Consider the following 16,312-nt stretch of genomic DNA (forward strand, 5'->3'; position numbering starts at 1 on the left):
CAGTCAGCCGGCCGGCTTTGCCCCACACAGGCCGCGTGCGTTCGCGCGCCACAGTAAGCCACGTGGCGCTGCCATCATTCATCTTCCGGAAGAGTCTCACGGCCCGCAGAGCAACAGCGGCGGTAGTGGTGGTGGTGTTGTACGTGTGGTGGTATACGTGTGGTGTGTGTGTGGTGAGTGTGGCCTGCATCTTCCGGAAGAGTATCACGATCCGCAGAGCAGTAGTGGTGGTGTTGTACGTGTGGTGTTGTACGTGTGGTGGTGTACGTGTGTGTGGTGCACGTGTGTGTGTGGTGTACGTGTGTGTGTGTGGCCTGCATCTTCCGGAAGGGAGAGGTGGAGGTAGGGGGGGGAGTAAAAAAAACGAGAACGCGTTGGGTGCTCGTATCCGAGCTGGGAAATGTAAGAATTGTCAGTCACCAAACCAACCCACCACCATCATCATCGTCAGTCCGGCATCTTCGACCATGCAGCAGCCACTCCCGATCGTCTACCTCGGCGGGGCTTCCCGCTCGTTTCCCGCGCGTTTTGTCGTCACCTCGAGGTGTTTTAGTTGTTTTTGGTAGAACAGGAGCGAGCGAGGAAGCGAGGGCAGCAGGAGAAGAATAAGAAAGCGACGAAGAGACGAGACGATGCCAAGGTGTAAGAAACGCTCCGGCACTAAAGGTGAGGAGCGGCGTGCTTGCGGCCTACGCCAGGCTTCACCCCCCCGTACGGACGGCCTCGTCTCGGTACCCATTACATTAGATTGTTCCTAATTTTACGACGTTAAACGTTGTCGGTTATCAGATCGCTCCCAAGTACGCCGACGGCGCCGCCCGGTTAAAGCGGGGAGGCCGCCCATCACCCCCGTGATTGTTATCGGTCTTTAAATTGGGCTCAATGCGGTCGTCGATAACGTTTACGGACGGACTTGGACCCGTCGCGCGAACGTGGAATGTCCCTACCCGTTCCTCTGCCCACGGCTGTGATTGTTGACCCGATCGCCTCGTTCTCTTGTCGTGTGAGTTGGACGTATCTAGCGGTGGATGGAGAAAGTTGCGTCCCTTGAGGCTCCCCGTCGGAGCAGGCTCCGTGCATCGGGGGTGGTGGGACGCAAGTTACTTTAACACGCAGGGGGCTTTCGCGATCGATATTGTTTATAATAAAGGTGTGTCGTAACCCCTCCACCACCCCGACACAGCCAGTAAGGATTGTCACGGAAACAACAACGCGCCAATTAGTTTACTACTTCAGCCCACCGGTGTGTTTGGAGAGTAAATCCACAACATTAACAATTTGAGTAGTCCGACGTTTCGCTGGTAATTACATCAACCAGCATCATCGGGCGATTTGCCAGAATAGGACTGAAGTACTTTTAAACGTTGACGCGTTGTTTGTGGTGGGCTTGTGTGCCCCTCCCGTATAGATTATATAAGTTGCTAAACTTTTGCACACACACGTCTCATGTAAATCATCTCACGGGACTGCGTAAAGTCAATTCTAACGGTGTCCAAGAAGGTCTCTTGTGTCGGTAGACTAAAGGTTAATTTGTATAATTACCTTGTATTACGTAGGAGCGCTTGATGTACATTATACTGCCTCAATTCACTCGTAACTATAAACATTCCAAAACTTTTTTTTCCCCGATTCCCCTTCCCCCAAAAATAATTACGGCCATGAATTTGTGTTACTCATTGAGGCAGGGTCACTTTGTAAAGTTCTAAACACTTAAAGATGTAGTATATACCACGGCCTCCACCTTCACAGTAAACCAAAGTAACTCGCCTGCCGTGGAATATATGACCCTAAAACCAGTACAAAGTGAAGAAAACCAGCTGACTTGCTGCTGGTACTGCTGCGTGAGAAAGTAAGACTGCTGCTAACACGGTTATATTGGCACAGAGTGGCTGCTGCATGCAATGGCAAGGCATTGCCCCCCACCCTATGCCTGGTCATTGGTAATGTTGGCAACCCCTTGTCACTCCAGCAGTTGGCACTTAGTGTTGGGAATTGTACACGCGTGGGGTTATGGATTAATCCATTTTTTTTGTTATAAGGGTTAAGGCCCTTGTGTCTGTGAGTCGTCTCATGGGTAATGTAAATCCGAATGTCCTTGCTATTTCCCTGGCTCCGTGAGGTTTAATCTTTTTGACGTCAACACCTCGGGCAAATTGGCTCCGATCAAAGGTGCAGTGATGGTGGTGCCTTGGCATATCGTACTGTAGCGGGGGGTGTAAGCACATCATTAAATAAGCACGGTCCTCATTGAAGCCACACGTCTTTACATTGATGGCATGATTCTGCTGTGGTGTAACGGTCAGCACACTGGACTTGTAATCCTGACGTCACCGGTTCCATTTGGATTTCCCGGCGTGGCAGTTCAAGGAATGGTGCAGAGTTCCTTAAACCTCCCCGCCTTTCTCCACCCAACAATATAAATGGGTAGACCACGGGTTATATTCGGGTCGAGTGTCATGTGGTTAAGTGATTGTACCCCAACCTCATCTCGTAAGTGTGGAAGAGTAGGCCAAATACGAGCTCTCGAGAGCTTCCTCTAGTGGATGCTCTTCCACCAGCAATGGCTTGAGAAATCAATTACAGAGTTCAACCTTTACTTGGGCAACTTGTGATTTAAGCACACTGGATATAAGCACACCTGCCTTGCTTTCAAGGAGCGTAATTGTAAACCAGCTTATGTAATGCTTTAGTAACACTTTATTAATGCAATAAAACATCGAGCAGTTAATTTGTGGTGTTGTGCCACGTGACTTTGCTTTTTATCCACGCCGCTCTCATTGTAGTTTCCAAACACTGATGCTGTTGAATTCATGTTGCCCAACTTCAAGCCACTGTTGGCCAAACATAGTTGTCGTGCCGTCGTTGGCTTGATGGCACTCCTTTGCCTACCATGTAGTCCACTGTGGACGTGCCATCGTTTATTCCCTGTGGGAAAATATCTCTGGGAACATATCACTCTGCTCTGCTCACCATCAAGTGGTGTTGTGTAGGAAATGTTTGCCCACTTTCCTGCCACGTACCATGAATTGCCATCATTACACAAGTGAGCTCGCAAAATTCGCATGTCATGAGTACGTATGCCTGGTCATTAGGTAGACCTATAACCAAATCGCTTTGAATGCACCCCAACTCATCAGATTTCAGCAGCTATAGAAGGTTTGAGCCTGGATAGCGATTGGATGGGTGACCACCATGCTTTAAATGCGTTTGACGTTGTCGCTGGGCTACGTTGTGAGCTGAGGGCAGTACAGCAAACCCCGTCAATGTACTGTGTGCTTCCATCTGTGCTCAATTTCAACAACCAGTACTTACCAGCATGGTGAAGGAGTTAAAATAACCCCCGCGATCCACAGCGTGTTGGGCAGGGCTTGGCAACGAAAATAACAAGAAGAGCCATTTTTTGTATCAAATTCGGTAAAAATAAAACCCTCAATATATCAAGAGCCGCAACGTGAATAACGTCATGACGCAGTCCTTTAAAGAGCCGCCGGTTGCCGGCCCATGGTGTAAAGGGATTCCCTCCACCCCCATCCAGGAGTGGATTAACCAAGGGGGCTTGCACGTGTCCAACTTATTGGGTAGCTTTCACCCACAATCTTGCACGTGGGAATGGTTTGGGACTTGGCACCCTTCCCCGACCACGCAAGGCACGAGAAGAAGCACTTTTGCTGCTTCGGGTAAATCTGACACGGCAGCCGTGTGATCGCCGTACCGGCAATACGTGTGTGCTCGCCGTCAAAGTAATGAATTGGTGCTGACCTGCTTAGTCACGTTGTAGAGGCTGTAATGTGAGGTTGGGGGGGGGGGGCAGGAACTAGTATATCTTTACAGCTGCACTCCTGGAGCAGTGAGATGAATGCGCGACAAACTGCCCTGGGTGTGTATATACACAATGCTTAACAAACTATCATCCATTATTTCGTTCACACTGATATCGAGGATTACATAAAATCAGCTCGTGTTCACTTCGTTCATAATTACATCACACGATTGTTAGAGATGGTGTGGTGGCTTGGGGGGGCCTTCATCCAGCAGTGGATTCACCATGGCTGATTATGTAGCTGTGACTTTAAGTTCACTTTTAAATATTGTCTGGGTGCTAATTGTACATGCAGTTGGCACATTGTCTTTGTAACGTAGCACCCATGAGGTTGTTAAAATACCTGGTTTTGTCTGACCTTTGTCACTACTTTTCACCGCGTGCAATAGGGTGTAAGCTCTGCTGACATTTGAAAGTCAGAACATCATGTGATACTTATAGAATGCTGTCGCTGTGTTTGGGGAATATTGTTGACTGGATAGTTGACACAGCAACACACAATATTCGATTGTAATATTTTAAACCAAGAGGAACAGTTGCACAATCTTACAAACTACACTGTACTGATAGTCTTATGTGATGTTCACATACAGCATTTGTAGATACCTTGCTAATTTCTAATAATCCCTCTTAATGGGTGATTGAATATTGTCAAAGGGATGGCTTCGTGTTATAAGTTGTAATGCGATAAGTGAGATTGGTGGGAGACGTGTGAAGGTTTTGAGATAAGTTTCCACTAATGTCTCTGCCCTGTTAGTGGAATATCCAAATGGATCTCCCTGTATTGAGATAGCAGGGTATCTACAAATGCTGTATATGAACATTGAGATTCAATAAAGGGAGTGTTGTCAGAATTTCCCACTCGTGTTCTGTCGTCTTGGGTGGTGCAAGTCCTGTTTTTTAAAACTTCCTTATTCTCTCAGCCCATCCAAACAGCGCACTGGAGTGAGGAATCCTCCCCGTATTGTGTACACGAAGGCATAAACATGTCCTCCGATTACGATAGCCATCGTAAAAAAAACTAGCTGCAATTGACGTCGGTTGCCGAGTTTACTCGATGTCGTCATCTCCGTGTGACTCTACGCAGCTGTGGGCACTGTGCTTGCGGCATTTGTGTGTGCTGTGGATAACAGTGTGTGTGTATATCATGTACTGTAAAATAAATTAGATGTTAAGTTATACGTAGCCCTCTTGTCTGGTCCCACTGGTGGATGAAGGCCTCGTGCCATGTCGTTTCGGTCACGGGTGTTGTTTCGGTCACGGGTGTTGTTTCACCATATTTCACCATGCTAGTCATTGTCGGTGGAAATTGGGGGTGAGGCTTAGGACGAGCTCCAATATCACTCGCTGGGTTCATCATAGTCCAGTGCTTGAACTACAGAGACACTGTTCCACTGCTCTTTACACACTGGTCTGGTGAAGGAACCCTTACCTGCCCTTTCACTTAAAAGCACAAACACATACTTCCCAATCAAGTTAATCATTTACGAGGCGATTAAGATCGCCTCTTAGCTCTGCCAAGTAAAAAAAATCGTTATCGCAAATAGAAGCGTGATTATTTTATTAACTTGTGCTCCAAATTAGACATGAATACTTGATCTGCAATCAATCTGTACGTTTTTAGCAAGTCGTGTGTGTGTGTGTGTTTTATAAAGCATGGCGCATTTCTGCCAATGCTTCCAGTAGCCGTTTGGATGTTGGCATGGCTTCGCAAGTCTGCTTTCAATGGCCTCTTATGTCCCAGTGTGAATTTGCACTCGGAGCAATGTCACAATGTTGCATCTGCATCTAAAATGTTAGTACATTTTATTGCATGATTGCAATGCAATGAGGAACATTCATTCTGCTCATGAGGTGATTTTAAAGGATGTATGATGGTGAGAAACCAATGTGTGTGTGGTGCAGAAATTGCCGGGGAAAAATGCCAATATTGTTCAAGTTCCCAGTGAGTTGTGTGACTTGAAATTGTCCAAGCCAAACTTTAAATCTTTGAGCAGCATTTTTTACTTTATTCCAAACATGAATTAAACCAGCAGGAAGCATGTAGCAAATGCCATGGAGTGACTGCTTAAACAAACTTCAAACTTGGTTTAAACCAACTCGACATGTGAGAACTACATTGACCAAAAGTGGAAGTTTCCTGAGGCCAACATTTTTTAACTAAGCAAGTGGGAGACTGAATTTTTGGCCCCATGACATGTCAGACATGGCGACGTGAGAGATGGTGATGGTTTTGAGAGGTCCGCTGCTAGATGGTGTCTGATGATAGTGATGAAATTAAAGTCCCAAACTACCCTCCCTGTACCCCCGTATCACCGATGGCAGGTGGTGGCGGCGGCGGCGCTCGCTATGGCGTGGAGTCGGTCTGCAGCGAGGACGACTGCGCGAGTGAGGCGCGGAGCCACTGCAGCAGCGCCAGCGAAGTCACCAACGCCACTGAGGATGGTACGCGCATATACGCCGCAGTGCCCACGCCAAAACCTATTGCGTCTTAATTTCAACAGCGTCACAAGGAAAAAAAACCCTTGATATGATTACAGAGGGGTGTCGGGAGGGTAAGGGGGTCAGAAGCATGGAAACGTGGGAAAGGGGACAGCGCAACAACGATGGCACAGCCCGGGGGTGAAGCAACAGGTGCTCAGCACTAACAACAGCGATGAGCCCGAGGGACAGCCTGGGCCGTCTGGGCAACAGCCTATTTATCCCCAGGGCATCCACGGGAAGATATGGCCCATACAACGAATCCCCCTTCCCGCATCCTTCTCTGGCCCCACAACATTCCCATCGTTCACTTGTGTTACAGGGACTTGCTTTATTGTGGCTCTGTCCAGATGATGCTTGCAAATGACAGAAATTGTTTTTAATGTGCTTGGGCTTTTGTTTATTCCATTTATCTGAAAATGCTGTTGGTCGTCCTGTGACCGAGGGCTTACTTTGAAAAAAATTGAGAAATGAATAGGGGGGGACATGTTGAAGTTGGGGAGGTGGGGGGTTTGGAATTGTAACGGATTGCTTTGGTTACGTTTTGACTCATTCTCTCATGCAAGGGACACACATTGTGGAATTGGCACCAGATACACAAGGTATGATGTGACCGCCCTATGAAAATGCAGACCAGCGACAATTTTTACCACTCGTGTATAAATTGTTGGCTAATGTGAAAAGCTTTTAAAGATATACCGTGAGTTATGACACGCGTTCTAACTCTATTACTGGCAATCTAAATTTGATTGCTTTTTCATTTCAATTTCTGGGTCTGGAGTATCTTCCTTCACTGAGAAATTTGTCTATTTTAATGTTGGATATTTTTACTGGATAACATAATTTCAGGTGCACTTGAACAGTTTTCCTGCTGGGGTAAAAATGGCTTTTCCTTGATAAAGGCCTTGTGGGATATTTCTCCGCAAGTGTTTGTCGAGTTAATTTAATCGTTGACCGCAATGGAAACGAATTGTGTAAAAACAGGGTGTTTCAATTTTTTTGTTTTAACACTAACGAGAATTTGCAACAATACCACAAGAAATGTGTAGCCTCTGGGCTCTGGAGACCAACTGGAGAAGATTTCAGGCACATGTTGACTTTTTAAAGCTATTTAAACATACATTTGTTATCATGTTACAGTGTATTATCCGTTCTTCTTCCATTACAACCATAGTCCCATATAAGTGTTAACAATTTTTAAAGCACCGTATATATACCAGGTCTCGCTCGAAGCAGCATGGACCACCTAACTTATTCGCACATTTTTATGTCAGCCTCTGAAAGAGACTGCATTTAATTCCGAATTTAAACGACTTGTAGCAATCTTGGCATTGGACACTTTTCTAGTGTTAGGCATGTGTTCAAAGACACAGGGTACTGTGCAGCGTTAGGTATGTGTGGGACACTGCAGTGTTAGCCATGTGTTCGTCAATGTGAATCCTACCGTTTATCTGGGATGATAGAAAGAAGCCTCTCCTTGCCGACTCATGTGTTATTATTCCTGGCCGTTTGTTACAGTGGGTGGTGAGGCAACGGACGAACACGCGAACCAGGAGGACGTTGAAGACAAGTTGAAAGACTTCATAGAAAGTACCCTGGATAAAAGGTGTGTTGCTGAACTTGAGTGCCGACTCGCGCTGCATATATACAGTCGTCTTTTGGATTTATTTTTGGGCTATGTGCTAGGCAGCAGAGGGCAGTTGCAGAAAACTCATTTGTTGTACTGTACTTCTATGTACCCTCATCTAAGCTCCCCCATTTTTTACCAACATGTACTTGCCAGTGTGGTGCAGTATGGTCAAATTACTCCAAATGACCCTATTGTTTGGGGAGGCTCTTATCCAGCAGTGAATTGATCGAGGGCTGTACATGCACATTTACTGCAATAAGAATTTAAATATTTTATTTAGTGGTTTATTAATTCACTGATTTTAGGCACTTGAAACAGCTAACGCACAGCCATAGACGCAATGGACACATTTCTTAAATTCTCCCATCCCTATCCATCCAGCAGTATACATGGGTCCACCATAGTTGATCAGTAGGTCGTGTGTGGTGAGGTAAATTGTAGATTATTTCACCTCTTCTAAGATGTATGGCCAACGCGAAAGAGTAGGTCAAAATGTACCCTCTAGCGTGGCTCTCAATCTATGTATATATGTTGAACTTTTTTTTGCACCGTACTTGGCCAACCGTGCTAGCAGTGGAGGCCCTTCCATTGGCAGTGGCATGAGCAAGCAGTTGCAGGGCCGCTCCTTTACCACGCACCGCGTAGTCCAGGGTTCGGCAACCAAAATAACAAGAAGGGCCATTTTTATCGAATTCAGTAAAACAGCTCAATATTTCAAGAGCCGCAATGCACTGTGTGGCGAATACGAGACGGTGGTGCATACTAAACAACGAGTCACGAAGCGGTCGTTTAAGAGCCGCATGCGGCTCCGGAGCCGCAGTTTGCCGACTACTGGTATAGTCTAACCCGATAACCTTGTCACGAAGCGTGAAGATCCGCCTGGCTGCGCTGGAAGGCCTGCGCTCTGCCCTGTCGAGGAAGAACCTCTATGACTTCCTCACGGAGCGGAGGGTGACGCTCACTGACTCGTTGGAGCGATGTCTGAAAAAAGGTGAGCGTTTGTCCCGCGCAAAACTTTCTTTGTCCACGCACTGCCGATCAGACAAATAATTATTTGGTGGTAGCGTGTTGGCGGTGGTGCACGATCACGAATGGCAAAACCGTAATGCGTTCATCAATAACACTCCCCTGAAAAGGAGAGTATATAACAGGTGACATTTCAGACATTGAATCCTCACACCACATAGAGAGGCCAGAGAGGTACAGCCTCTGTGTGCTGAGATGAAGGGCCGTTGCTCAACACGTAAACCTATAATATACTTTTTCTTTTTAAGTCGGTTCCTGAATTGATATGCTTCCCGGAGGTGAGCTAAATGGGAATTTTAGATGTTGCCGAAGCTGACGTCCCTGATGGTGTTGCAAGTGGGCTCGCATGTACAAGAAGATCCATTTATAATTTCTTCACGAATGTAACGGGCATATAATTATTTCAATTTATTTCAAAGCCTAGACATGTCTCCCCACCAATATCAATACACTGTAATCTTGTAAAGCTCTTAACATAAGGAGCCACCGCATTCACACTGTTCAGCCACCTGTTGAGCAGTAAGAGGATCATTAGAAATCATTGGGGTATATATAGTTGAGTCACCCTGTATCATACAAATGGTTTCTTGTTAATGGACTAACATTCCCGTCAACCCAAGCCCAAACGTACACTTCTTCTGCATTAAGCTATTTGGCTAAGAGTCGCAGAGTGCGTAAGCGAGCTTCAGCATAAATCGGTTACTCATGATCTGAGTACCCTGAAGGGAGCTGACGAGAGGCAATCATGACTCATCTTCAAGTATAATACGAGGGTGAATTTAAACAGGGCTATTGCATTTTATATTCCGGGCAAGCATCGCGGATACAAACGTTGCGACATGGTTGCTATACATGTCACCACTAATGTGTGTACCTCTTTTTCTCTAGGTCTGTCCGTATCTCTCTTTTTGATTGTCTCGGTTATCTCTCATCTACAGCTATCTTATCAGCTGTCACTTATCTCTCTCATCTCACTCACTAATCTGCATCTCTTTGTTTGGGCAGGCCACATTGAGAGGCCATTACTGGAACACATTCTGCCAGTTAAAAAAATGCAGCCCCAAAGAGACGACAAACTGCCCCTGCTCCATTGCGTTGTTGTTTTTGTCGTTACTGCTGTGCTGCAGCAGCGCCGGCTGCAAAACACTGCCTCTTTACGACCGCTCGCATGGTCCTCTTTCCCGACGCCGCACGCGCCGCTTTGCCCCCCGACAGGGAAGGGCGAGGAGCAGGCCTTGGCGGCGGTGGTGGCCACCCTGCTCGTGGTGCAGCTGGGGGCCAACAGCGAGGGGGAGGAGTGCTTCCGCACACTGCAGCCCGTGCTCACCAGCATCCTCGTCAACGCGTCGGCGAGCGTGCACAGCAGGCAGAGCGTGAGTGCGCTCGGCTTGCACGTCTCCCGTCGTGTCGACAAGGCACGGTCAGTCGGTGCTGTCTGGCACTCGGCTCGTCCACCGCAAGTGCTTGCCGCAAGTGAACCACAATACCTTTGCCGATGTCGTCGGAGCATGAACCGTCAGGCGAACTCCGGTCGTCCTCGCAGCAGCAGCAGCAGCGGCGGCTTTTTGGTTAGCCGTCGAACAAAGACGATCACTGCATCGCGCGCTTACAAATGCACTGCTGCGGCCGTCAGGAATGCTCTTTCCGATATTAGAAAGCCACTGGAGCTATGATTTTATGCATCTGAGCATGAGTCAATATTAATCTATCGTTACATGCCTAATCATTAAAGTTGATACCTACAATTTGATTTTACATCTTGTGTAACTTTTTTATATTTTGCTATACAACATAAGTATAAAAATGTGCTGAATATAATACTTGTATGGTATTTCAATTGTTTTTTTATATGTGTGCTTATTGTTAATGAACAGTTTTCTAGTTGGCCAAACCTGGGCATCCTGATGTCAGCTGTAATGTGCAATTTAAGCAACACTTTACATTTGAAGTGTGCATTTCTTGGCTTGTTCATGTCAACCTCTACCTGCTTCACACACACACACAATAAATCCGCACACTGTCTAACACGACACATTTGCACTTCGTTGCAGTGTGCTACAGCTCTGGCCATGTGCTGCTACATTTCGGATGGAATGGAGGTGAGTTGAACGTTCAAGCGGTGCTGCAAGCCACAACATGAACAGGGCTAGATAGCTGCTCGACGTTGTTGTGTTGGGTCCGAGTTGGGTGAAGCGAAGCTTTATGCAACACCATTAGCAAAGATAACATGGGGCTCGCCTTGGTGTTCGGTGAATTTCGTTGCAATGGCTTGTAAATAACAATTGCCGACTGCAGGCCCAGAGGCCCAAAATGTCAAGCGATGAGCAACATAACGGCGCCATTGAAGGTGCAACAGTTGAAGGGTTAATGCATTTCTTGAGCTTCAGAAAGGGAATGATGGGAGGAGGCGATTCCACAGTTGAGCAGTGCGAGGGATGAAGCAGAAAGAGGAGTGTGAGGTGACCTGCAAGTGTGGTGGTTGAACACAAGTGTGTGGATGAGATGCAATGGTCAGTCTGATAGACCTGAGTCCTCAGCATGGTTGAAGAAATAAATGACTGAAGTTCTCGGGGTTTATCGATACAGCCTCAGTCTAATTTTCACAGGTCAGTATTTAATTTCGATACTCTTCAGGGAATTTATTAATACAAACAGCAAATGGTATGGTGTCATATCCCAGCAGTCATGTGGTATTATTCATATCTATTACTCGTGAATGACTTTGAAAGCCGTTGAAATTTGGCATGTACTTCCTATTTATTAAGTTTCTTAAAGAAGGTGACATTTCCCTTTATATATTCACCATTTGACTCTGGTTTAAACCCACTTTACAGCAGGTAACTTGGCCAGGTTTCTTGAATGTTACAAAACGCATTTTCAACACCATATGCCATTCACTTTGGATTATGGGCAGTAAAATAAAACTGTTACAGTGACTCAGTACTGGAAAGTTTGGTGCTTGCCAACCTCGTGACTTTGAATAAATGTCACATTACCCAAAAACCTCGTCTGTGAAATTTCAAACTGGAAAAATGTCCCATATATGGCTAGGCTGACTCACTTTTGCATATCGGGTCACTAAGTCTTGTTAAAAAAATATATCCTTTGGCACTTTAAATTGGCTTGAGAATGTGTGCCGCTCACCACACTAATTTCTCGTGAAGCCTTCAGAGGTACAATTGCGAGTGCTCGTTCTGGTGGTGATGCTCTTGAAGCCGATGCACATTTGCCGTTCTTGGCACACGTCTCGTGGCATGGTTGCTCGCTCGCCAATTGCTCACTCGTCTAGGAAGGGTGAAGATTTTAGTGGCGGCGATGCGCTGGATTTTTCAGTGTGCCGGGTGACCTCTTGAGTGCCCCTCTGGAGCAGCAACCACCAGATCAGAGAGCTCGGGGCACGGGTTTTATTCACTCACGTTACATTTGGACACGTCTCTGCATGTGATTGCATCGTCTTACCATGACAAATGTTGGCTCCCCGTGCAGCGTTTAGTATGCATCAATGATTGATACAAATCACGTGTGATAATTAATTATTCATGGAGTATGCAAATGACATGCAAATTAAATGCTAATGTTGGTTTAGGCTAACGGGGAGGGCAGCAATGGACAAACAAGATGGAGAAAATGAGAAATGATACTAACGAGATGATGGTAAATAGAGGACATAATATGAGTTCGCGAATTGCAATCTGGAATTGGTGAAACATTTTGTTACAATGAAACTCAACAATTGTTTTATATAACCAGGTAAGGCCCACTGAGCTGTTTCGTTTTTTTTTCAAAAGAGCCCTGGCGATCAGAAATGATAGCTCGCGAGAAGTGGCTTATCTTCACGTGGAAATTTATAGCAGCCAAATTAGTCTTAAACGCATGTTTATAAAATGAATATCTCTTGGGGTGGGGGTTGGTTACTAAACATTTATTTGTATAACATAGAGTTTTGGTGTAACACGTAGGCTTTCGCGACCAATCTTATTCATAAGAGGTTTTTGGGTTAGATCGCCTAAGTATAAAGTGTTCTTACACGATCTCACCCAAAAACCCTTATTATGAAGAGTATTTAGGCTTTTTTTTATTCATAATACCAAGCAAAAAATGATGCTTGTGTTAAGAATTTGTAGAATGAAAAATATGGTAAATTCTTAAAAACAAATCCATGTACTGTTTTAAAGGCGCTCAAAGAACCAATCCACACAGCCATATGTGGGACTCTTTTAATAAAATTTGCCTGCCTGAGTTTATTTAGAAAAAAAAACACCTTAATGGGGATTTCTGCAAATAGTTTTTTTGTTATTACTATATCTATACTGAATATTCGGGCAGGTTTCTTCATTCTAAAAAAAAAACAATCACCTGTATCCACCGAACAAAAGACGGAATACGTTGCATTAAATTGGTTATTGGATTGTTTTTGTCGGTGCAGTGAAAATGTGGTGCACGGTACCTCTGGCCAGAGGGGATGGAATCGTGTAGATTAGATTTTTCCAACCCCCAGTCTTCACGATCCGCATGCTGCACATGCCTGATGATTAAGATCCTTCTGCGTGTTCTATGGAGCTGACGCTCCATGTGTCACTTGGGGCACGCGCGTACACAAAACACAAGAGTCTCTTTGTCATTTGAATTTTCACTACCTGTGTGAAATTTGGTCATAGGCCATAGCCTATGACCAAATCACCCAGAATGCACTCAATCTCATCCAGTCTCGGAACTCAGCAGGGGTGAGCCTGGATAATGCTTGGATAGGCAACCACCGGGCACGTAAAGTTTTCACCTGCGGAGATATATATGGTGGACAGCAGAGGGAAGTGTTGTACTCTACCTATATGCTCCCATTTTTGTGATGCCAGCCTTCACCAACCCTCGCTAACCAGCCATATTGAATGGTCACATAACAACCACAGTCTGCAAGGCAGGGGAGGGGGGGAGGCCTTCAGTGGTGGACCTGACATGCACATGATTTGGGACCACAGAGATGAAAAGCATTCCATACCCACCCACTGGGCCATTAAAACATTTCATCACCTAATCTTTGGTTCTTTCGGTAAAGTCACGTATAAATAAGAAAATAACATAATAGCGTACGAAGTTTCCGTTGCAACACAAGCAGCCATCATCAGGTGCAGAAGAGCCAAATTTACGAGAGAGCTCTTCTGTACCTGATGATGGCTGCTTGTGTTGCAACCGAAACGTTGTACGCTATCATGTTATTTTATTATTTCTTATTTATACGTGACTTTACTGAAAGAACCAAAGATTAATTCCTGCAGTCACGAAAGCTTCGAACCAACTTTATTTCGTCACCTGTTTGACACCTGCCTGTGCTCGTGTGGGTGACTCGGCACTTGGTAGCATAGCACGATCAGCATGGGCCCTGGCGCAAAAACAATTAAATGGGACCCTTCCCCTCTCTCCAATTCCCCCCACCCTCTTCCGCATCGCCCGGTGTCTAGGCCCCACCGGCCCGTGGGCACCCGGTGCGGTTTGCATCGCCTGCGCCGCCGTCGCCGCCGCTGCAGCTCATCATTGTTGCGTGCCGTCCGCAGGAGCTGGTGGCCACCATGAAGTGCCTGGAGGCGGTGTTCTCGGCGGCGTACCCTAGCGCGGGCTCGCCGGCGCCGGCCCCCAGCCCCGCGCTGCAGGCGCTGCGCTGCGCCGCGCTGCTCGGTTGGGCGTTGCTGCTCACCATCTGCCCGGCCTCGCGTGACATCATCGCCAGGTGCGCGCCGTTGCTCCCCACGTTGTGACCTTGCCCTCGCACTCCACCCCCCCACCCCCCACCCCACCCCGATATTAGGAAGCCATTGGAGCTATGCACTTTTAAATCTCGATTGAAAACTAATTTGCTTAGAGCTACTTTTTTGTGTTTTAGTTTGTTGTCCTTCCCCACCGCACCTCCGATTAGCATGGTTGACTACGTACGCTGCGAAAGAAGTTCAACATGCCCCCGTTGTTCCGTCACACCCCCTATCAGTCGCCCCCTACCACCTCCCACCCCCAGCAAGAACATCCCTTTGAAGTGGATATCACAGAGCTACCTCTGAGACCCCTTTAAGTGACCTCTGGTCCACGGTAGAGAACGGTACTAGTTTTTTTTACAACAAAAATTGTTCCAGTGTTTCCATGAGTGTATTTGAAACTTCACTGACTCGGTGAGGGGTCTCTGAAAATGAAGTCACCAAACTACTTATAAATGGCCTTCATTAGGCATACACCTTTTGTGTACTTGGGAGTAATACCAAATCTGTGACTCGGCAGTGGATTTTAAGCTAAATTAAGTGCAAAAATAAATATAGCATGACAATTTACATAAAGGTGAGAGTTTTTGTTATTGTGCGGGCACTGGTGCCTGGGTAAGAGACCAGCGACTCACAGTGCTTGAGACTCATTTAATTATGGGCCAATCGCCTAGATTCCCACCCAGACAGTCTCACCGGGACCAGCTCGCCCCTAGATTCACACCCAGAGAGTCTCACCGGGACCAGCTCACCCCTAGATTCACACCCAGACAGTCTCACCGGGACCAGCTCGCCCCTAGATTCACACTCACAGTCTCACCGGGACCAGCTCGCCTCTAGATTCACACCCAGAGAGTCTCACCGTGATCAGCTCGCCCCTAGATTCCCACCCAGACAGTCTCACCGGGACCAGCTCGCCCCTAGATTCACACCCAGAGAGTCTCACCGGGACCAGCTCACCCCTAGATTCACACCCAGACAGTCTCACCGGGACCAGCTCGCCCCTAGATTCACACTCACAGTCTCACCGGGACCAGCTCGCCTCTAGATTCACACCCAGAGAGTCTCACCGGGACCAGCTCACCCCTAGATTCACACCCAGACAGTCTCACCGGGACCAGCTCGCCCCTAGATTCACACTCACAGTCTCACCGGGACCAGCTCGCCTCTAGATTCACACCCAGAGAGTCTCACCGGGACCAGCTCACCCCTAGATTCACACCCAGACAGCCTCACCGGGACCAGCTCGCCTCTAGATTCACACCCAGACAGTCTCACCGGGACCAGCTCACCCCTAGATTCACACCCAGACAGTCTCACCGGGACCAGCTCACCCCTAGATTCACACCCAGACAGTCTCACCGGGACCAGCTCACCTCTAGATTCACACCCAGACAGTCTCACCGGGACCAGCTCGCCCCTAGATTCACACTCACAGTCTCACCGGGACCAGCTCACCCCTAGATTCACACCCAGACAGTCTCACCGGGACCAGCTCACCCCTAGATTCACACCCAGACAGTCTCACCGGGACCAGCTCACCCCTAGATTCACACCCAGACAGTCTCACCGGGACCAGCTCACCCCTAGATTCACACCCAGACAGTCTCACCG

At 47.1% G+C, this 16,312-nt stretch overlaps 1 protein-coding gene across 1 annotated transcript in view; it reads left to right on the forward strand.

Annotated features, from left to right (window-relative positions):
• Nucleotides 1-16,312, forward strand: part of LOC116947451 (interferon-related developmental regulator 1-like) — a 27,456-nt gene continuing 11,144 nt past the window's right edge. Inside the window, exons 1-7 of the mRNA XM_032963207.2 lie at nt 1-666; nt 6,146-6,265; nt 7,820-7,907; nt 8,798-8,922; nt 10,173-10,330; nt 11,009-11,056; nt 14,507-14,679. Coding sequence (XP_032819098.1) covers nt 633-666; nt 6,146-6,265; nt 7,820-7,907; nt 8,798-8,922; nt 10,173-10,330; nt 11,009-11,056; nt 14,507-14,679 — 746 coding nt within the window. The 5' untranslated portion in view covers nt 1-632. The remainder of the gene's footprint in view (nt 667-6,145; nt 6,266-7,819; nt 7,908-8,797; nt 8,923-10,172; nt 10,331-11,008; nt 11,057-14,506; nt 14,680-16,312) is intronic.

This window comes from Petromyzon marinus, chromosome 30 (genome assembly GCF_048934315.1).
Source record: "Petromyzon marinus isolate PM22_M1 ecotype Great Lakes invasive population chromosome 30, UKy_Petmar_22M1.pri1.0, whole genome shotgun sequence".
NCBI lineage: Eukaryota > Metazoa > Chordata > Hyperoartia > Petromyzontiformes > Petromyzontidae > Petromyzon > Petromyzon marinus.